The sequence below is a fragment of the Populus nigra genome, chromosome 10, assembly GCF_951802175.1.
Source record: "Populus nigra chromosome 10, ddPopNigr1.1, whole genome shotgun sequence".
NCBI classification, from domain to species: domain Eukaryota; kingdom Viridiplantae; phylum Streptophyta; class Magnoliopsida; order Malpighiales; family Salicaceae; genus Populus; species Populus nigra.
In genome coordinates, this window is record NC_084861.1 from 10553321 (window position 1) to 10575128 (window position 21808).

General features: G+C 35.2%; 2 protein-coding genes and 1 non-coding gene across 7 annotated transcripts; 1 reads left to right on the forward strand and 2 right to left on the reverse strand.

Annotated features, from left to right (window-relative positions):
• Positions 1-489: 489 nt before the first annotated feature.
• On the reverse strand, positions 490-4102 carry LOC133704615 (ureide permease 1-like). 5 transcript variants are annotated; one of them, XM_062129496.1, is made up of 8 exons: positions 3788-4102; positions 3012-3310; positions 2674-2812; positions 2402-2576; positions 1975-2027; positions 1818-1882; positions 1129-1503; positions 490-953 (listed from the first exon to the last, which is right to left on the reverse strand). In XM_062129496.1, the coding sequence occupies exons 2-8, from the start codon at positions 3252-3254 to the stop codon at positions 801-803; spliced, it is 1203 nt and encodes a 400-aa protein (XP_061985480.1). In that variant the 5' UTR covers positions 3255-3310; positions 3788-4102; the 3' UTR covers positions 490-800. The 5 variants fall into 5 exon arrangements, with proteins under 5 accessions (XP_061985480.1, XP_061985478.1, XP_061985479.1 ...); XM_062129494.1 differs by having other exon boundaries at positions 3012-3320; XM_062129495.1 differs by lacking the exon at positions 3788-4102 and adding an exon at positions 3639-3781.
• A 2060-nt stretch (positions 4103-6162) lies between these two features.
• On the forward strand, positions 6163-6354 carry LOC133706091 (U2 spliceosomal RNA). Its single transcript, XR_009844436.1, has one exon. It is a non-coding gene; the product is annotated as a U2 spliceosomal RNA (small nuclear RNA).
• Positions 6355-13159: 6805 nt separating this feature from the next.
• Positions 13160-15459, reverse strand: LOC133705620 (PLASMODESMATA CALLOSE-BINDING PROTEIN 3-like). Its single transcript, XM_062130918.1, has 4 exons — positions 15219-15459; positions 14560-14802; positions 14424-14466; positions 13160-13668 (listed from the first exon to the last, which is right to left on the reverse strand). The coding sequence occupies exons 1-4, from the start codon at positions 15268-15270 to the stop codon at positions 13452-13454; spliced, it is 555 nt and encodes a 184-aa protein (XP_061986902.1). The 5' UTR covers positions 15271-15459; the 3' UTR covers positions 13160-13451.
• Between the last annotated feature and the right edge of the window lie 6349 nt (positions 15460-21808).

The window sequence follows — 21808 nt, forward strand, 5'->3', positions numbered from 1 at the left end:
TGCACGTTTGTTATCTTCGGTGGCGGTCAAAGGACGGCACCATCACCATTTTTGTTTGTTTTTCTCTCGAGTCAATGTATTGCTGTCCAAAGGACGCCACCTCTTGCCATTGACTAACGTATCTTTAACTTTTTAAACAGAGCCATCTCCCACTCCGTGGATGTTCGCAACCAGTAGACCACAATACGTAAATTATGCTCGGTAGATTTGTTTTTGTATTTTTAAAAAATTATTTTTTTAATTTTTAACTTTTTTAATTTATGTTTTCAGATATTTTAATTGGATAATATCAAAAATAATTTTTAAAAAATAAAAATTATTATTTTAATATATTTTCAAATAAAAAACACTTTAAAAATTAATCATAACCATACTTCAAAACACCATCTCTAACACAATGAATCTCAAACCCCTGACAAGCTAGCAAACTGTATATGTATTGGAAAAAAAAAAGAAAGAGAATACGAATGAATTCAGGCATCAGAAGGATAAGATAACAAATGGGTTTCATTGATGGAAATATATAGAGACAACAAGTTCCTGACTGAATAAAAAAAATCGCTACTGTTCTTCACATTTTAACTTTTCCTTCACCCACCACCCCTAATGTGTTATTGTTTATTCTTTTCGCGAAAGCAATTAAGAATCCGTGTTCTCGTGTTAATGGAAAGAAAGCATTTCCTTTCCATTGAGAGTATTCATACATGATATTTTCAATCTCAACCAACCAAGTGGTCACGGAGTTTTCTTCCTCTCGACAATATATGCGATCATAATTGAACTGCGACGGTAAACTATATTCATTTTCGATGCCCTGCTGATGCCATGAGAACTGCCACAGCTGCGACAAACATGAGCAACATGCTGACAAGAAATACATACGTGCTTCGCGATGATTTCCGGTACTCACCAAATAGAAGAATGCCCCAAAATGTACTCACAAGCGGAAGCGCCTGAAATCACCAGTGTAAATCAAATGATCATCACTTAAAACGGTAAGCACATGAAGAGCACTTTCTAAGATGAACTTAGGGTTAATGGTGCGTCCAAAATATCATGAAGCTATCAAAATTGTTTAAAATCATTAATTTGCCGCACCATCCCATGTGTGTGTGTATTAAAACTAACCTGGACTGCATCTGCTGCTGCGTATCCTGCAGCTTGACCTCCCATAAATTGAAGACCGTTCCCAAACCCACACAAGAGACCAGCAAAAAACGCCCAGCCTCTGCCATTCCAATCATTAATATACGCTTTCAATGATGATCTAGGCAAGTCCAGCACAGGGTGATAGAGGAAGGTGACATTCAGAATGATGGCCAGTACAAAACAAGAGACCGAGAACCAGAAAAATGCAGTGTAGACAACCAACTTGGGAACCCCTTTTTTCAAGGTGTGCCATTGATCGTTTGATGCCAAGTTAAAAGCGGGTGAGAAGAGCGAGAAGCAAATGCCAGCAAAGAAAGTTATGGCCAGTCCAATTAAAGTACTCTTCCCAAACACCTGCCAGTGATCAAAGACAAAAAAGAACCGAGTTATTGTTTAGTTTTAAGAAAGAAAATACATGAAGAAACAATTCACCAGTATGCTGTGTTTTTTTTATCTGCCATAATTTCTTGTTTCAATTTTTTTCCACTAAATGGCCATTTTTTGTTTGTAGCTTCCACTTCTTAAGTAGTTTACAGTGTACTGTGTTTGGCCATGTGTTTGAAAATATAGCATTTCCTCAGATTAAGTGAAATAAGTGCAGGAGAGGGGAGGACAGAAAAAATAATTCAGCTAGAAAATACAATGAATAAGGTTGTGAAACCACCAACCTTGATTGCTCTTCTGTTCTCAAGCTCTACAAGGAAGCCTGCTGTTCCAAATTTTGCCCTTCTTTCTGTAGAATAAAAGAAGGCAATAAATGGACAACTTCGATAAACAAAGTGGACGCAAATAATATGATAAGACAAAGTCCAAAAAATAGCATACCCTTTTCTGGAAAAGCTTCTCCGGATGTGGAGATGTCTGTAGCCCTGCAAAAGCTTAATTTTAATTCTAACATCAGTGATATCCAAAACTCTTGCTTTTGGATAACGAAATCGTCAATCAATGAAAAGAAAAGGGAAAATTTATATTTTCTCTGTAGTCGCTTTACTGGTTTGGCCAAAATTCCAGTGAATATTTTGCCTCATGAGAATAGAATTCGCAAGTGAACAAAATTCATCTTAGCATTGTCGGCATTTTCATTGTTTGCAAGCACTGAGATAAGATTTATGACAAAGATGAAGAATGAATAGCTAACTTCGACTCAAAAGTTCATAATTGACATGGAAGAGATAGCTGGGAATGTAAATGACTATGCATCAAATAATATATAACATTAAAATTGAAACTATCCATAGAAGAATACACATACACTGATCGAAGTTTGTCATCGTTTGACAAACAGCTGAGCTTGGCTCTATTATCAGCTGCATTGGACGAGTGAACAGCTGAAGCAAGGCAGACAGCAATCAAGAAGCAGCCAACACCCGGGAAAAGAATTTTGGCATTATTAATTTTGTCATCTAAGAAGTAATTCAAGGTTGTGCCTGTTAAAAAAAACCAACAATTGCAATAAAAGAATTTAGTCTAATGACATGCTATTGACTTGCATAAAAAAATTCATTCAGCACACAACAGACAAACCTATAACAACAGTTATGCTAGCAGTGATCACTTCTGTCACCGACAAACCAACAAAAGCCCAGGCATACTGTGTGGATAAATTCCCAAGGCTGAGGACCACCCCACCAGCCATTGCAAACATAACAGAAGGCCAATTGTCCTGCATCAACCACCCTAGTAGATTTAAATACAAATGGTCAGTGATATGATGCCACTGCAAACAAGAGACTTAAACCTAGTATGCCACAGAATCGCCTCAGAACAATCAATACTAAAAAGCAAGCAATGCAGAATACTGTAGAGGGGCATAATGCATAAATGAGCCTGATGGAGTTAGCAAGCTAAATGGCTCAACGTACGCTTAATTGAGAAAGCTGGGTTAAAAAATTCGGTGCCTCATGCGTGCTCTTCCCTATCTCACCAAATGTAAAAGCAATAATTACAGCAGCCAGGAGATTCGTGATTGAATAATCAAGGTAAGTATGCTGAGGAAGACGGCCCCGTCTTTCCAGGAGAGTCATGACAGCAGGCCATGTGCCCAAGAAGAAGAGCGCAAGTAGCATGCATGCTATGGCTCCACCTTTGCTCTCCACCACATACATTTTCAACGCAATACCGATGATCCCTTCTGTTGGTAGAATGATCGATGAAGGTATTCCTGAAAAACCCTTCAAGCAAAGAAACAAATTCAGCCACTCATTCTGCGTGGTGCCTCCTAGGAGGCCATACTGAGCAAATCTGAAATGATTTCTTCTGTTTTTTTTTAAAATAAATAATCATCGGGTTGCCTATAAAGAGTAGTAGTGGTTAGAAGTCAAAAATCAGGAAATAAAAAATCAAAGAAGAAGGTATAAAATAGAAGAGCGTGTAGGAGTCTGCAAGCAAAATGACACTTGGAAAGCATAAAGAATATACAGAATCAAAACAAGGCCTGCATATATAAGAATCAAGAAAGTCAACACACAGCGGCAACAGAAAATGCATACCATATTCAGATTCTAAAAACACTGATGAACCGAGCTTGAATACTTAACATCAGATCATTCTCCGTGTCCTCATATTATTTCACTTTAAAATCAAAAAACAGCAAATAAGAAGGATAGAGAGAAAAACAGAGAAAAGAAGGATCACCCACCGATAATGAATTATAAAATAATTTGAGCGACCTGGATCCTTCCCTTGTCTTAATAAGTTTGGAATCTTTGAATTATCTTTTGCCAAACCTTTTGAAAGCGAGGTGATGTGGCCCCCTCTGTTCACCTACTTTCAATGGTCAAAGATATTTGTAGAGTGATTTGGGAAAATAACTGTAATAAGAAGAATAGCAATGTAAGAAAGATCGCAGAGAACTTGTAGATTAGAACGTTGTTTTCTTCTTCTTCTTCTTCTTCTTCTTCTTCTTATTTTTCCATTGTGTTTACTTAATTAGTTATTTTTTATTCCTATGACAGATGGTGTCCAACTTCTTCTTCTTATTATTTTTATAGCTATGACAGATGGTGTTTATATATATATATATATATATATAGAAGGTAGTCGCTACCATGGAATCTGTAAGGATTGGATTCTTTCAGATCCACCCACCTTCCTACCACCTCCGTTTGCGATGGCGTCGGAAATTTACGGTACTCATGATTTCAATTTCTCGACTTGTGACTTCGAGCGAGTTTCATGATTTATTAAAAATTATTTTTTACTCTCAATTATAATTTAAAAATTATTCTGTATAAATAGTTTATGGTAAAAATAAGTTAAAACAATTTAATTTATAAATAGCATCCATAGACATTATTTAAAACATTTTTTAAAAAAAAAACAGATGTAGTATAGGTTAGAATTCAAAAATCAAAATCTATTTTTTAATTAAATGAGATTTTTGACACATTTTTCTGATAACGTCTTGATTTAAATTAAATTTTATTTATAATTTATTATTTTTATAGATTGATTTAATTAATCTTTTCTTATTTTTAACTCGTAAAAAAATCATAACCTTTTTGTTTTTTGTTTTAAACAACGACTATGAATCAGCCAGTCACCCACCAACCCAACTTATATTCTTGTTAACAGATCAGTCCCAAACCTTCTAAACTTGCTAATTTGTCCTTCTTTCTTCTTTGATCTAATAATTCCATCCCCATCAATTTCCTTGCCGTAAAATTGAATCTAGAGGGATTTTCAATTTCAAGTATATGATTAGAAAAGTTATTGATTTTTTTTCTTGTTAATTCATGAAATAATGCATGTCAACTTTATCTATTCCTACGTTTTAATTATATATTCAACAAATGATTGCATATGTTACAATAATCTCCTGTGGATAACTTTCCTTTGATTAAACCAGAGTGTTGGACTGAACTTTAATATAAGAATACTAATTTAAAAATAATATATTGTCATGACCAGAAAAAAATCATTTACGCAAAAGAATGTGAGAATTATGAATGGGACATGATTTCATTTGCTATTGAGACTGAATTTCAACTCTAAAAGGAGATGCTAACCCTAGCTCATGTAGAAAATGTATGACGAAGAAAATTATATCAGCCATTTTTGTTGGATGGTGTTTTTTTTTTCTTTTTTCCTCTTAAAATCATTCAAGAGAAAACATAATTTTAGCTAATTGTATGAGCTAATTTCAAAGTATTTTTTATCATGGAATAAAAAAATATATTTTTATGATTAAAATTTGAGGATCCAATAAAAATCATATGCATGGCCGAGGGATTGATTCTAGTTCTGCTTAAATTTTATTTTTGTTTTTTATGCTGGTAAGTTTGACTATGGTGTAGCAGTAGCACTACAATTTTAGTTTGTGGGCTGGCCAAACCAAGCTTAAATGGAATGGAATGCAATCAGCAATTTCTCATCGTTGCCTTTGTTAGAAGCACGGGAATACAGCTATTGGCCCCATATTATAGACGGATTGAAGATGGAACCTATATTTCCGAACTCTCTCTTGATCCTTTTCAAATATATCCGCGAAGGGACCATTGTACTTATCTGGAGAGTTTAATAAGAGCATTTTTATTCCGTAGGTAGTTGAGACTGGAGAGGCACGCAGCATGTGTCTTGTTTTCTTAGCTACAGCAAACTAAATGCGTTGGCATCATCGCAGTTCTGCTAGCTGCAGTCGATAGTGAATGACAAGATGATCCACCACAAATCTAGCACAGCAGAGTCGCTAGTGAACAATTTTCCGTGTCAACAGCTTAGCACTTGCAGCATTCTGTACCCGCTAGCTAGAAAACACCACAAGTTCTGCAGCCCAAAGTGAACGCAATGCTGACCCCCCATATCCAAAACCGAGGTTAAACAATACATTTCCTTGCTTTTAAATCGAGAATCGTATATTCACAAGGAAAGAAACAGTGGTTTCATGTCTGATGGGCAGGTGGAATGGCTACTTAACTCTACTTGTTATGTGTTGTTTGGTAATAGCATGCCACATCGAGTAGGTAATGACAACATGTGCGTGGAAGCACAGGTATAAAAGAAACAACGAGAGATGGAGCAACTCGGCCTTTTGGCTCAGCTCAAGTGTAATATACCAGTTTAATACCTGACGTGTGAGTTATTGGTCTTGGTATTATGTTATATTTTTTTAGGAGGAGGGCCCATCATCGTAGCTTGCTACCGGAGCTCTTGCCGTCTTGCGTGTTGGTTTTTCGTTGCTCTATTGTATTTGGCAGGCGCGCCTTTCCAGCTCAGATTAAATAATTTATTGGGTATTAAAAACTGTCTATATACTAGCAATTGGTAAGCCAGATTTTAATTAGATATTTAGAACTCCTTAATTTAATTAGCGCCAGAACATATCGTAAGCTATTGGAAATTTCAAAATTCCTTGTAGGATTAAATGTTGGTTCGTGCTTAATACTTCGACTTGAATGGAGGCTAATGCTCCAACGAGTATAAATGTTCTAATTTACAACAATTAAGGAAGTTCGAGGTATTAATCTAAACTAAAATGAATTCGTAAAAAAGATCTTAAGTTAATTCAATTTAATGCTGAGAATATGATTGGAACATGTTAAATTTTAGTTGAAAATATCCATCATATAAAATAAAAATAACACGTATTAGCATATCTTTACTTCGAGATCGTTGCCTGTTATTTTGTATTTTGTATAGAATTAGTTTTTCTTTTCTTTTTCAGTGTGCTTCGTTTTAAAATGCAATGCTTTCAGCAATTATCACTTCCAATTAATGGTAATTATGCTGGGCTAGTGGCTATATATGTGGCGTTGGAGTCCAACTCAAAATAGTTATATGGAATTCAACACCATATTATAATTAATTAATTGTATTTTCAAAACACGCATACATATTTATCAAAAGATAAATTTTTTTTTTTAATTCTGAGAGGTATAACTCAATTAGTTAGGCTATAGATTTGCTCTTTAAATATCACCGGTTTGAGTCTCACAAAACTTAGGGTTACTGGAAGTTTACATAGTTGTTAATTTTAAGATCCATAAAATTAATTGAGATGCGCACAAGCTGGCCATCCACTCACAGTAATTTAAAACAAAAAAAGTTAAATTTTTTTGGTTCAATTGTAAGCTATCAATAGCAATTAATTGTCAATCAGAACTAAATTTTTTACTTTTCTCGTGAATTTGCGCTTGCATCAAACATTCTGGGCATCTAGGAGGAGGGAGAGCAAGGACTCCCAGCAAGTCGGAGGAATGGTCTTGCGAACATCTTGCTCCTTGCCTGAAATTTCAAATTAATTTGGTCTAGGATTAAATATATGGATCTTGGCATATTAATTAAGTTGTTGATATGAAAATGTGAATCTTTCTGTGGTTTTGGAGTTCGATCTAAGATTATCATTGAGGGGTGAACATGATAAAAAACTGATGTATATTACTCTTTCACACAGGATGCTTAGAATAATACAATAAATTGATCAAATGAGACTAAGGCTTAAATAGCTAGAACAAGAAACAACAGAAACAGCTAAAAATAAGTTCACGTCTTCAACACCCTGAAGATGTGGATCCTTGCTTAAGAATAGGTAAAACTAAAACAGAATATCAAATGCTAACAACATTGTCCTAATAACTAGGACACTTATTAAAATTATTAAGACTAAGTCTAACAATTGCTCCCCTAAACTGAACATGCTTGAAGCAGTTTAGTTTATTTCTTCAGCTGAATTCACCCCAAGTGCAGCTCTGAATTTCTCGAACAGTTCCAGCCTTAGAGGCTTGGTCATAATATCAGCCAGCTGCTCATTTGTACCACAATGCTCTATGTCAATTACTTCATCCTTTGTAAGATTCCTCAGAAAATGGAATCTTACGTCAATATGCTTACTCCTACCATGAAGAACTGGATTCTTGGCAAGTTTTATTGTAGAAGAATTATCACACAGAACTTTGACACACTTCCTTTCAGTACCTCCAATCTGTTTAAGTATCTGTTGCAACCAAATACATTGACATGCACAAGACGCAGCTGCCACAAACTCTGCTTCTGTAGTTGAGAGTGTCACCACCGGCTGTTTCTTTGATGACCAAGCCACTGCTCCTCCACTTAGCATGAAAACATATCCAGAAGTGCTTTTTCGATCATCCAAGTCCCCTGCATAGTCACTATCTGTATAAGCTAGCATCTCATCTTCACATCCCTTTCTGTAGAATACACCAAGATCAGTAGTGGCTCTAATATATCTGAGAATTCTTTTGGCTGCCATCATGTGAGATTCCATAGGATTGGCCATGAAACGGCTTATCAGACACACACTATAAGCCAAGTCAGGCCTTGTGACTGTTATATACATTAAACTCCCCACTATTTGTTTGAACAAGGTTGCATCTGCCTTCTTGCCATCTTCTTGTTTTGTCAGTCTATTGCTTCCTGGAACCATGGGATTCTTAACACCATTACAATTTTCCAGCCCAAATCTTTTCAAGATTTCTTCTGCATACTTTTTCTGACCAATATGAATGCCTTTGGAACTTTGCCGAATTTCAACTCCCAGAAAATACTTCATTTCACCGAGATCAGTCATTTCGAATTCCTTTTTCATTGACTCTTTGAACTTGCTCACCATAATTGAATCATTGCTAGTAAAAATGAGATCATCGACGTATAAACTTACAATTAGAATTCTGTTCTTCTCTTCCTTCTTTATGAACAATGTGTGTTCATAGCTACTTCTCTCAAATCCCTCCTTAGCAAAATAACCTTCAATTCTGCTAAACCATGCTCTTGGTGCCTGTTTTAAGCCATAAAGTGCTTTCTTCAATTTATAAACTTTCTTCTCTTCCCCGTTAATCTCATAGCCTGGAGGTTGTGCAATGTATACATCTTCATTCAACTCGCCATAAAGAAAAGCACTTTTGACATCAAGTTGAAAAAGTGTCCATCCATTCCTTGCTGCCAAAGCTATCACTGTGCGAATTGTGTCCCACCTAGCAACTGGGGCAAAAACTTCATTGTAGTCTACCCCCTTCTCTTGTGCATATCCTTTTGCCACAAGCCGAGCCTTGCATTTGTCCACCTCTCCATTTTCATTTAACTTGGTTTTATAAACCCACTTTACTCCAATTATTTTTGCTTGCTTTGGTGCATCAACAAGCTCCCAGGTCTCATTCTTTAAGATTGCACCAATCTCCATATCCATTGCATCCCTCCATTGTTTCATTTTTGCAGCTTCTTCATAATAAATAGGATCAGCAGAAACCATAAACAATGAAAAACTTTGTACCTGTTCTTCTGCTTCAAAGTTTTCCCCTCTTATGTAGTCTTGAAGATAGGCTGGAGCTCGAGTGACTCTTCTCTCGGGCAGAGCAGGTGCTGCAGCATTACTGGGGATGCTACCGTGAGATATTGCAGCATCATTGGATTGACTGGATTCTCCTTCTTCTAGTGATTCTTCAGTTTCATTTTCTTCATCACTGGAGGCATATATGTCTGCATCAACTTCTCCCCAATCAAGCATATCATTCTTGTCTTCTTCTGTTCTTCTCCAATCCCAGCTTTGCTCTTCTTCGAACACAACATCTTTACTAACTATCACCTTTTTTGTTATGGGATCAACCATCTTGTATCCTTTGGACTCTTCACTATACCCCAGCATCACACATTTTTGACTCCTGGCATCCAATTTCAGCTTCTGTGGATTTGATACATGCACATTTCCTATGCATCCGAACACTCGGAAATAATCAACATTAGGCTTGACTCCACTCCAGCATTCTTCTGGTGTTTTATTCTTTACAGCAGAGGTTGGGCTTCGGTTGAGGATATGGCATGTCCATTTCACAGCATCTGGCCAAAAACGAGCAGGCATCTGTTTCTCTTCTAGCAGACATCGTACCATGTTTAGAATGGTACGATTTTTGCGCTCCGCAACTCCGTTTTGTTGAGGAGTGTAAGCTGTTGTCAACTGTCTTTTAATGCCTTCAATTCTGCAAAATTCTGTGAATTCTTTGGAGGTGAACTCCCCTCCTCTATCTGTTCTTAACCCAGCAATAGATAGACCAGATTCTTTTTCCACAGCATTTTTAAAACTTTTGAATGTCATGAAAGTTTCACTTTTCTCATGCAGGAAATACACCCAAAGTTTTCTACTCATGTCATCAATGAAGGTCAACACATACCTTTTGTTGCCATGTGATTCCGGAGTGATAGGTCCGCAAAGGTCTGAGTGTATGAGCTGCAACTGCTGTGTTGCTCTCCAATTGCTTTTCTTTGGAATAATTTCTCGGTGCTGTTTTCCTTTCATGCAGCTTGTACACACAGAGGTTGGCACTTGAAACTTTGGAAGTCCTTGGACAAGTTCCTTTTGTTGCAGTAAATTCAGACTTGTGAAGCTTAGGTGGCCATATCTTTTATGCCATAAATCACCGAGATGATTGCTGCTCACATTTAAACAAGTAGATGATGCATGCAGCACAATATTTGCCAATACTACGAACATCCTATTTGATGTCATCTGTGTATGCATAATTAAACCCCTTCTAGGATGATAAACTCTACACTCTCCATTTTGCATCAAAATAGCCAAATTTTTCTCTTGCAACTGGCCAATGCTCAACAGATTATTTTTTAATTCAGGAACATAGTAAACTTCTGATATTACTTGAGTTATACCTTCTATTTCAAGTCTGATGTTGCCCTTCCCTTCCACTGGCATTCTGAGGTTGTTTCCAAGTTTCACCGAGTGACTGAATTCTTCATCTAGTTCCACAAACCATTGTTTGTTTCCTGTCATATGGTTAGAGCAACCAGAATCAAGAAACCATACGACCTCTCTCTTCGAATTGTGAAGTTCAACGTAAGACATCAAAAGGAGTTCTTCTTCTTCATCCAACTCAGCGTAATTAGCCTTTTTTTCCCAATCAGGACACTCATATTGAAAGTGTCCCAATTTATGGCATTTGAAACATTCAACCAGAGCCTTGTTGGATGTTTGTCTGCCTCGTCCTCTACCTCGTCCTCCTCTATACATGCTTCTACCTCTTCCTCTGGTTGATCTCTCATCATATGCGACTTTCAACACCTGTTCCTCTATTTGTTGTCCTTGCATCCTTTGTTCATGGACAAGCAGGCTTCCATGTAATTCATCAATACTCAGGACACTTAGATCATTTGACTCCTCTATTGAACAAACAACATAGTTAAATTTTGGAGTCAATGATCTAAGTATCTTACCCACCACTGTGCTTTGTTCCATCGCCTCACCATTTGTTTTCATTTTGTTAACCAAGGCTAGAGTTCGACCCAAGAAGCTGTCAATTTTCTCTCCTTCTTTCATGGCTAGTAACTCGAATTCCTTCCTCAAAGCTTGAAGTTTTGCTCTTCTAACCTTTGTGGACCCTTGATATTTCTGCTTCATTGAGTCCCAAATAGCTTTTGATGTTCTCTTGTCGAGAATTGTCTCCAAAATCTCCCTGTCAATTGCTTGAAACACGAAATTTTTAACTTTCAAGTCTTTGAGTTTGATCTCCTCTACACTCTTCCTCTGTGCCTCACTTGCTGCTGCATTTCCAACAGCCAGTGTTGGAATCCCTTCGTCCACAAGATTCCACATCTCCTTGCTCCTAAGGAAATTCTCCATTGTCATTGCCCAGAAATCGTAATGGCCATCAAATCTCGGAATGGAAGGCTGCATGAATTTATCTGCGGTTGACATCTCGATTTTCTCCTCCCTTTTTTTTATTTTCACTCTCACCCTTTTGTTTTGTCTCACACACTGTGTTTGATTTTCACTCTCACACACTTTCACTCACACTCGTGTTTGCTCTTACTGTCACACACTCTATACTTGCTCACACCCCCACACAATCAGGTCCCCTTTTAGGCTCTGATACCAAATGATAAAAAACTGATGTATGTTACTCTTTCACACAGGATGCTTAGAATAATACAATAAATTGATCAAATGAGACTAAGGCTTAAATAGCTAGAACAAGAAACAACAGAAACAGCTAAAAATAAGTTCACGTCTTCAACACCCTAAAGATGTGGATCCTTGCTTAAGAATAGGTAAAACTAAAACAGAATATCAAATGCTAACAACATTGTCCTAATAACTAGGACACTTATTAAAATTATTAAGACTAAGTCTAACACGGAGAATCCCACACGAGATCACAGATCGTGACCGTCAAGTTGGGTGTCAGCACGCCAATAAACAAGACATGAGAGCTAAGGCAGGACAAGTGCTCGTTTGAGAATCACCAGTTTGGCTATCGCTGTGACTTTAAAATGTTCTGTGATATTTTAAAAACTAATATCTCAGCCCATTAATTCCATGTTTTTTTCCCAGAAGCTATAAACTTTTATAAAAAATCATATTCCCAGCTGAAAAGTGATAGCCAAACTTTTCCAAAAGGGCCGCCTTTATTCTCCAAAGCAAATATTCTATGAATTGAATTAAATGAAAAGTTACTCTGAGAGGGCATGGCAAGCTACGTAATAAATACCCCTTGACAAAAGGCCCCGTGCCCGAGCGAAAAAAAAACAAAACACTCATTGCCATGCTTTGGCAGGATGACGTGTACTTGTCCAGGTAATCATGGGATGGTAGAAATTTCATATAGCATCCTTTAACTTGAAGTTTGCCTGAATCAATGACAAAACTTGGAAACTTTTTTGATCACTGATCCGGTTTTAAAAAATGCCATCGACATGAAACGTGGCGTGCTGTGATGTGTTGTCACCAGGTTGGCTGGCCGTTCAGATGTCGTGCTCTCCTGATAAATAGACGGCTGATTTTTGACGGCTAGCAAGTCCCGAATTATTTATCAACACACCTCTTGACGCCATCCGCACCGAAGATGTATGCATCCCCTCAAGTTACGATGTGACCGACCCAATGTACATAAGTCGGTAACAACGAATGACCATAAGGGCTTGCGTGCGAGATTAACAGAGCAAAAACGACGTCTTCTTCAATGATTAAAAACAGAAAAGAACATTAACACCTCATAACTGCATGCATGCATCCACCACTAAAAGCAGCAGGCAAAAATAATCAAACTAGGTGTAGATGGTACGAATTTTTCATTAGATTGGAAAGGAAAATAAAATACTACCACCTCTCTTTAGATATACAAATACTGCTGCTACTACCCCAATAAGCAGTCACATCAGAGCACTCAATGGAGAATCAAATTCCTAGCCTTTTCACATGGGAGGAAAGAAACAAAAAAAACCCTAGTGGGGTTTTGACTCTTGATGACCACCCCCCGGCAATCCCACCGTAAAATAACATGCCCACCCGTCCTTCCGTGGCAAAATCTCATCATCCACATATCAACCGCCCTTCCTTTTTACCTTCAACCCCACAACAGAAAGGGAACTGAAAACAAGAGGGTTAAAGAAGATGCCATGAACCACAAGTTAGTGCCTTTAAATTGAGAAGCCACACCGTTGACAACAGTGGTGCCCGTTGGGCCTAATCCGGTGAACACTGATGACGGAGGAGGCGGAATTATAGAAGATGGTGTGTTTGTGCCCGTCGGTGCTGTGCCCGAGTTTGATGTGTTGCCGGTGCTGTAAAAACAAAAGAAAAAACCAGAAGGATAACTCAGACTCAGTACCCACTACCACCCACGTAATTAAAAAAATCTCAGAGCACCCATTGTCCTCGAGCAACCACATCATGAAAGCAAATGGATACCAAACTTAACAAAACACAACACGCACAACTGTTGTTGCATCATTGGCACTTAACATGTGGAAAACATACATGTAGAATAAGAGAAGCAACTTATGAAATATCAACATCATGACAGCTCAAACTGTAAGAAAGATGCAGGCCCCTGACCTATAAAGATATGTCAATGCAATAATAAAAAGTGAATGATAGATCTACTTTTCTCAACCACTGTCTAAAATTTCTCTCAAGCCAGCTTTATTAAAGAGAGTACTTTTCTTATACTGCTTATGCAAGCAAACTCAGATCAAATTCAAATCTACCAGGTGGATCGTACAAGTTTGACACGCAAGTGCAGAAAGTCTAAAAGAGACCGCAGGAAGTTAGATTCAAAATTAACAACAACAGGATTTCATCAGCTTATAGATTCCTATTCGCAAGAAAAATTGCCTTCGCTAAACAATTACAAAGTTCTCTGAAGACAAAAAAAGGTATCCGAAGCCCTAAAAACAGATTCACACACTCCCAGAGAAAACTTCATTTAAATACAATAGCCAAAATATCTGGCAAGATGAGAACATGATTCCAAAATTGACAGAGAAATCACCAACACAGGATGTCAGGATTACCAACTTTCTTTTAAAAAACATACCTTGAAGTTGCTGATGCAGGATATGTACACCCGGAGGCTACATCTGCACATTACAGAAACATACAAAACAACGAGAGAGTTAGTGCCCCAAAAGATAATTGGATAAAGAATGGGTGGATTGTGGGACTTCACTTACTTTGAGGGAGAGTGGCACTAGTCACGGCAGTTCCTGAAAAATCACAGCTCCCAACAGCTTGGCCTTTCTTCTGGAAGTAGCTGTTAACAGCATAGCTGCAGTGATCTTTTACAGTGTTGGGCTGGTAGCAAGGACCGCTTTGAACGATTTGGGTACAATCTGCTCCGGCTCCACAAGCATAATCCAGGGCTTTTTGCAGCTGTGTGTCAGCAATCCCATCCTTGCATATGCAATAGGTGGCACCTACAAAAAACAGAAAACCAGCAAACTCAACTGTCAGTACAAAAACCACAACCTTTTCTTCTGAATGCAACTGGGAATTTAAAAAAAAAAAAACGAATTTCTAAACTAAATCAACAGATGAAAAGAAAAAAAAGGTGATCACTAGTGTACAGATGATCATGGATTAAGCTAAATTTTTCTCGGAGGACAAAGAAGAAGAAAGGAAGGAAAAACTAGAGCGAGAAAATAGAAAAACTCTTCCTTTCAAATAAATCATACCAGTATAAGAACCAGGAAAATAAGAAAGGAGATCACTTTAAAAGAAAACTAAAGAGACCCCATCTCATTAAAGAGAAATCCATTCATCGGTCCTTAAAAAATTTCTCCATCCAAGATCGGAAAAGTAAAGCAAGAACACAAGAACCTAATTAACTTACCTGAATGACCAGTGAGTGCCCAGAAAAGCACTAAAAACACTAAAACAGCCATCGTTGATGTAGGGTTTTGGGGCTGAAATGAGAGAATTAGCTGTACTTTAAGATGATAGAACTTGAAAGATGGCTTTATATGTGAGTGTTAGAAGAGAGGAGAGTGGAAGAGAGTTGTGTTTTCTAGACAACGATGGGTGATGGTGGGTGGTGAAGGTGTCTGTATCTGGTTAACTTTTTTTTTCCTCTACCTTTCGTGCTAAGACCCGATATTTTATTTCAAAACTCTTCTATACAAATGAAAGTGGGTGACTGGGTGAAGGCAGCGTTTGCTTTCATGATAGCAAAATAATTTTGTAAAAAATTGATTTTTTTTTAATTTAAATTATTTTTTTAGATTTTTTTAATATGTTATGTTAAAAATAAATTTTAAAAAATAAAAAATATATATTTTAATATATTTTAAAATAAATAAAAATTAAAAATAACTGACGCTCTTGAAGGAATAACCTTTGTTTTTCAACGGTCATAAACTCACGTACATGGTTAAAACTTGACCACTGCAGAACCCAACCTGGTTTAGGTTTATTGGCCGTTCACCGTTGTGTTCAAGGGGTCCTGCATGTATGTACTTGGTTCTCCTTTTACTCTATGCTATGACCGTGAGCTTGCACCGGGTGGTGCCTCCTCCTTTTTCATTTTTCTTGTTCTTATATGGGTTTTTTTATTAAAAAAAAATGAACACTGTTTAAAATAATAATATAATAACACAGTTTAATTTATTTTTTAACAAAATAGCAGAGTTTAGTAACGAGAAACCCGATATCAGAAACAATTGTTTAAAGAGCATAAAGAGAGGGGAAAACAAAATTTTTTATTACGGTAACATTATTATTAAATAATAATAATAATATAAATTCAATAACATTAAAAAAAATCACCAACAATAATTACATTGAGAGATACATTGTGGGTGGCTCCCTATCATAATTAGAGTTTTGACATGTTTCTGAGTTTTTCCTCTATCTTTTCTTTCTGCATTGTAATTGTCCACTTACTTTCCTTTTTTTTTTCACTTGGTAATTTTTAGATTAATCTCATAAAAATTTTTAGTATCTTATTGATAATTTTATAATTAGAATTTCATTCTGCTTATATGATCTTTATATTTTATTTATTTATTTATATTTATTCTAGGCATGAAGTATAGCCCACTTTGTTTATAATTGCTATTTTTTTTTTGTGTTGTTTGTTTTATCGTATCAAAATGTTTTAAATAATATTAATGAGTGGATCTTTTCGGTGATTTTTTTTAATCCTATCTTTATTGTTATTTGTATGAGCCCAGTTAACAATTCAACTTAAATGTTGAGCTTGATGACTTTAAATATCACATATATCAAACTATATTATTTTAGCAAAATTTCTTCTATTTGTGTTACTTGCATTTTTTTAGAAAACAGAGTTAATAAGCGAAAATACCCCAACATTAGCAACTAATTTATGTTTGGCACACCAAAAGCCATGGCAAGATATGACAGTACTTATCTTCATGGAGCATGCTCTGATTGCCACTGCTATTTTTATTTTTATTTTGTGTTGTTTAATTCATTTTGTTGATATGATTTTTATGGTACCGACAAATTTTATAATTAGATCTTAAGAATGCCTGTAGAATCTACTTTTCCCCTCTTCTCTCATTGTCATTTGTACCAGTCAATTCATGACGCATTATTTTATTTATTTATTGTCGTATTTATTTTAATATCATTTTTAAAATTATTAGATTTAAACATTGCAGATATTTTTATACTTTGACCAGGATTCTTAATCAATCTATTTAAAGCCAATTATAATTTAATTTAATATAGTGTTTAATTTAAATTTAATTTATAAACAATTTAAATTTTTATTTTAAAAAAATCAATTTATTTTATTTCTTATATTATTCTCGTGTTCATCTTATTCATTCAAATATCTCTAAAAAAAATTAAATAGATAGGTACTTTGAGAAGTTAGTTTCAATATATTTTTTTTTATTTTTAGCCTAGTAAATTAGGGATTGATCTTTGATTTACTTCTGTATTGTTTTTAAATATTAAATTTAATATAGAATTCAATTATGAAAACTCAATCTATTATAAATATAAAATTTTATTAAAATTTAAAAATTAAATTCAATTAAGAGGTTACGAACACATTGAATACTCGACCCTTTGATTATCTGTCTGCCTAACCTCTTAATGTTTATTTTATAATAAAACATGTCCCGATTGAGGCGAATGAGGGCTGAATTGAAAGTTAACCCTGACAAATATCATCCATGCTTAACCCCGACAAATATCATCCATGCTTAACCCCTGGTAGAAGTTTTTAATATCTTACCCTTTAACTGTTTCTAATTATTTTTTTTTTATTTACGTGGGTGTCCGGGTCAGCTTACGCGCACCACGACCAATCTCACGGCCCACTGAACATCCTGCAAACCCAGTAGGCATGTAATGCACCGCGGGGGTGACAAGCGTTCACATGAGGATTCGAACCCAGGAGCAGTGGAAGGAGACAAGCCCCTTTCATCACCAGGTCAAGACCCTCAGTGTCTATTTCTTAATTTTTTAATATACAAGAGGATGGATGCGTGAGAATGTAGTGTTAGTTGTATTTTAAAGTATTTTTTTTAGAAATATATTAAATAAAATATTTTTATTTTTAAAAAATTATTTTTAATATCAACTTATTAAAATAATTTAAAAACACAAAAAAATTAACTTATTAATTCTAAAAAATATTTTTAAAATATAAAAATTAACGGGTTCAAAATTGACAGGTGTTGATGCTTGAACTGAAACTTCTTGTTTTTTCATTAAAATAAAATAGCCCGAATCCATTTTCTTTTCAACTCGATTCACATAGCACCTCATCGATAGTGTTCAGCACGGTTGAATTCAATTACTGGATGAGCAAGTAGCTTAATTTTACTGGGTCCAGAAAATTCACCAAATTTCGCCATCCAATTACCGGGTCCACCAGTCCTCCATCCAGCCTATCTGGCCAGTCAATCAAATCCTTCAAAAACAAAATCAAACTATATCCAGTTGATTCACCTCGGTCATTCCAATTGATCATGTGGCAGAATGTACACTAACAATTGCTCAAGTGCTGGAGCATCTAATATCCTCTGGATCACAACAGAGATGCAGGACAAGTCAACCCCACCAAGAGGCCACCCAAATATATATAAAAAAAAACAGAGAGCACCGTTAACTAATTAATATTGGCCAAGAGTTACAGAAGGCGGAGTTAGAGCACGCACGGTGTCCGGTGAGCGCTGGGGCCGTTTTCTGGTGAGATGTCAGGTGTTTGCCCCTGTGCAATATTCAATTTCGTGCAACTACTCGTTGCTCGTCAATCTGAATTATCATTGCTATTAATTAATAAGTTATACCATACGGCACACTGCCAGTGTTTTCGTAGTAATTAAACAATAACATATCGCTGTCTTGTAACACGTCCAAACCGCATTAAAAAAAAATATTATTTTTTTATTCTTGGATTGTTCCAATGTATTGAAATAAAATATAAAATATAAAAAATAATAAAAATATTATTTTAGTACATCTTAAAATAAAAAAAAGTAGTTTTAAAAAATGACTATTGTATACACCGTCTAAAAACGAATTCAAGTTCAACGGTAAAAGAGAGTCCAAACATTACACACTCTGCAGAAATCTATCCTGTGCACCATCTCTGAGGAATTTAAAGAATTAATGGCGGAACTGTACCCAGAAGAATACAGAGAGAGAAGGGAAAAAAGAAGAAGAAGAACAGAGCAACGACAGGAAATTATCAAAGCAGTTATTAGGCTAACTTGGAAGCAGTTATTAGGCTAACTTGGAATATCATTACAATCACAATAATAAAATTATAATACATGTAAAGGAGAAAAGATACTTCCCTGAGCAATCCTTTTAGATTATTAAAAAGAATCTATGCCAATGCTAGGCTGCCAGGAAGGTCGAAGGCAGGCTAGCATCCTCGAAACAGGCAAAACACTGCTAATCATACGAGTGAGTTATCAACAACAACGCAAAACAGGTTGTATTTAATTAATTAAAAGGACAAGAAACAGAGTGCCTCTTTGGTTATTCATGGGGTCAAGAAAACAATCGAAGGTTAGGTGGAACCAAAGGGAATGACGCTTGGTCGTATTCCCTTTGAAATTATATACTTGCTTTTAGATCACTTTAGGCAGTGATCAGTTTCCAAAGTGCTTGATCGTGGTTTTGAAGTTTCTACCAGTAGGCCAAAAAGAGAATAATTGGACCACCACCACAAAGGCAGATGCCTCCTCTGCCCTCCTCCATGCGTTGATGGTATTCTTCTGGGCAGCAGGGTCGAACTTTTGCCGGGCTAGATCACGAGGAAGGTGCGGGAGCTCCCATCTTGATCGTTACGGTCCAGCTATAACCAGTCATCACCGATGGAGGAACTTCGTTGATGGAAAGGGTCCCAGCCCTGCGATTCCGCTTGCAGGACAGAGCTCAAACGAGTGCAACTTAAATTTGCCATCCTCTGAAGTTGCTTGCTTGCTTTGATATTCCAAATTGGACGCTCTGGTCAATTTTAAAACATCCTAATTTCGTATTACAAATAAAACTAAGACATACAAGTGCTTTAGGTCTTTCGATGATAAAAAAAAAAAAAAGTAAACATACATGGTAAAATCTTATTTCCACATATTTATTACACAGTATGATTTCTCTCATGTCCTTAAAAACAAAAAAAACACAGCCAATGTCTAGATGATTGTTTTTGGATTTTCACAGTGTAATTATCTCATAGCTTCTGGGACCAGCTTCTTCTTTTTTTTTCCTAAGGCAAAGGAATTCTTTTGATTTTTTAACCTTAGTTTTCTAGAAATTATCCTATGGGATAAAGGGTATTATAATCTTTCTATAATTAAAAAAAATGACTGTTGGTGGCCTTCTAAGATGGTATCTGAAGCAGCGCTCTATTTTTTACACAATGAGGCAGCGTATGTCAACATCTATGGTATGAAAGAGTTTCGACGACAATTTTTCTCTCTTCTTCACCTCAAAAAATATGTTGGCTTTGTAAAATTATAAAGTAATCTTTAATTTTTTAATTATATCAAATTTAATTTATTTGTTTTTCAATTTATCTAATTTTTTATGTTTTTCTTATTAAATTTTATCTTTGTTATTTTGATTTCTATTTATTTTACTTGTAATCTTTTTTTCTAACTGGATTCTATTTTTCCATTTAATCCCTACTCATTTAATGTTTTTTTGTTAAATTTAATTCTCATGATTGCAATTCCTTTTATTTTTAGTTTTTTATTTTTATTAATTGTTTTGTGTCAATCTAATATCTCATTGTTTAATTTCATTAAATTTTCATAGTATATTTGGTGCCTTTCATCTTGCTTTTAAAACCCAGTCAAAGAGTTGACCCTCATCATGTCCCAGGTTCGAATAACCGGAGTTACCAAGGTCAATCGGATTTTTTTATTATGCATGAAGTAAAAAATAATATTATTTTGATTAAAAAATAATTGCAAAAAAAATCGATAGGTGTTTACATTATTTTCTCTTGGTTAAGTGCTTGATTTTTTATTCAACTAAAAAGTAAAAATGATATTATTTTGATAAAAAAATAATAGAAAAAAATTCAATTATGATCATCTTTCTTTTAACTAGTCTTTTTTTCTTTTGATTTTTTTTTTCAGTTTCACCATTTTTCATTTCATTTTGTTTTTATATTAATATAATACTCATTTTCTTGTTTTTTTTCCTTCCAAGTTTTTCCTTTGATATTTTATTTATTTATTCAGATTTAGTTCACCTTTTTCATTATTTTTTTAATTTATTTTTTATTAATTTTATCCCTCAACATTTTATTTTATTCAATCTTGGTTATTATTTTTTTAATTGCTTTTTTTTTAATTCTTTTTCTTTTTTAATTTATTTTTCGATTAACTCTTTGATTATTTTTTTTCATCAATTTTTTTTTTTAAATTATCCCAAATTATAAATAAATCAAATTAACTTGAATTCACTCTTGGTACCATCATTTAAATATCTCAAAAAAACTAACCGTCCTGACAGCTCAGGAAAAAAAATAAATCTAGTGCCGACTACCAAGTGATTACCAGCACATGCGTAAAGATAAATCAGTGACGATTTCAATTCTAAAATATCAAAACCCAACCACGTAATCAATAAAATCCAATAGGTTTGACCCAGTATTAACAGGAGCGGTCATCCTGACCACCACGATTTAATTTCAAGTTGATTACGAGAAATACAATTTATCTGATGTAAATAAATAGTATATAAGGATGTTTGGTAGTGTAGTAATAGTTATTTTTTAAATAATATTTTGTGTTAAAATACATTTTAATGATGTTTTTTTATTTGTAAAAAATTATTTTTAATATCAGCACATCAAAACGATCTAAAATATATAAATCATATTAAATTTTAGTAAAAAAAAAATTTAAATTTTTGAAAACATCGCATTCCCAAACTATATCTGATCGAACCATTCAACTACTTAATTCATGCGTGTAAAATAGT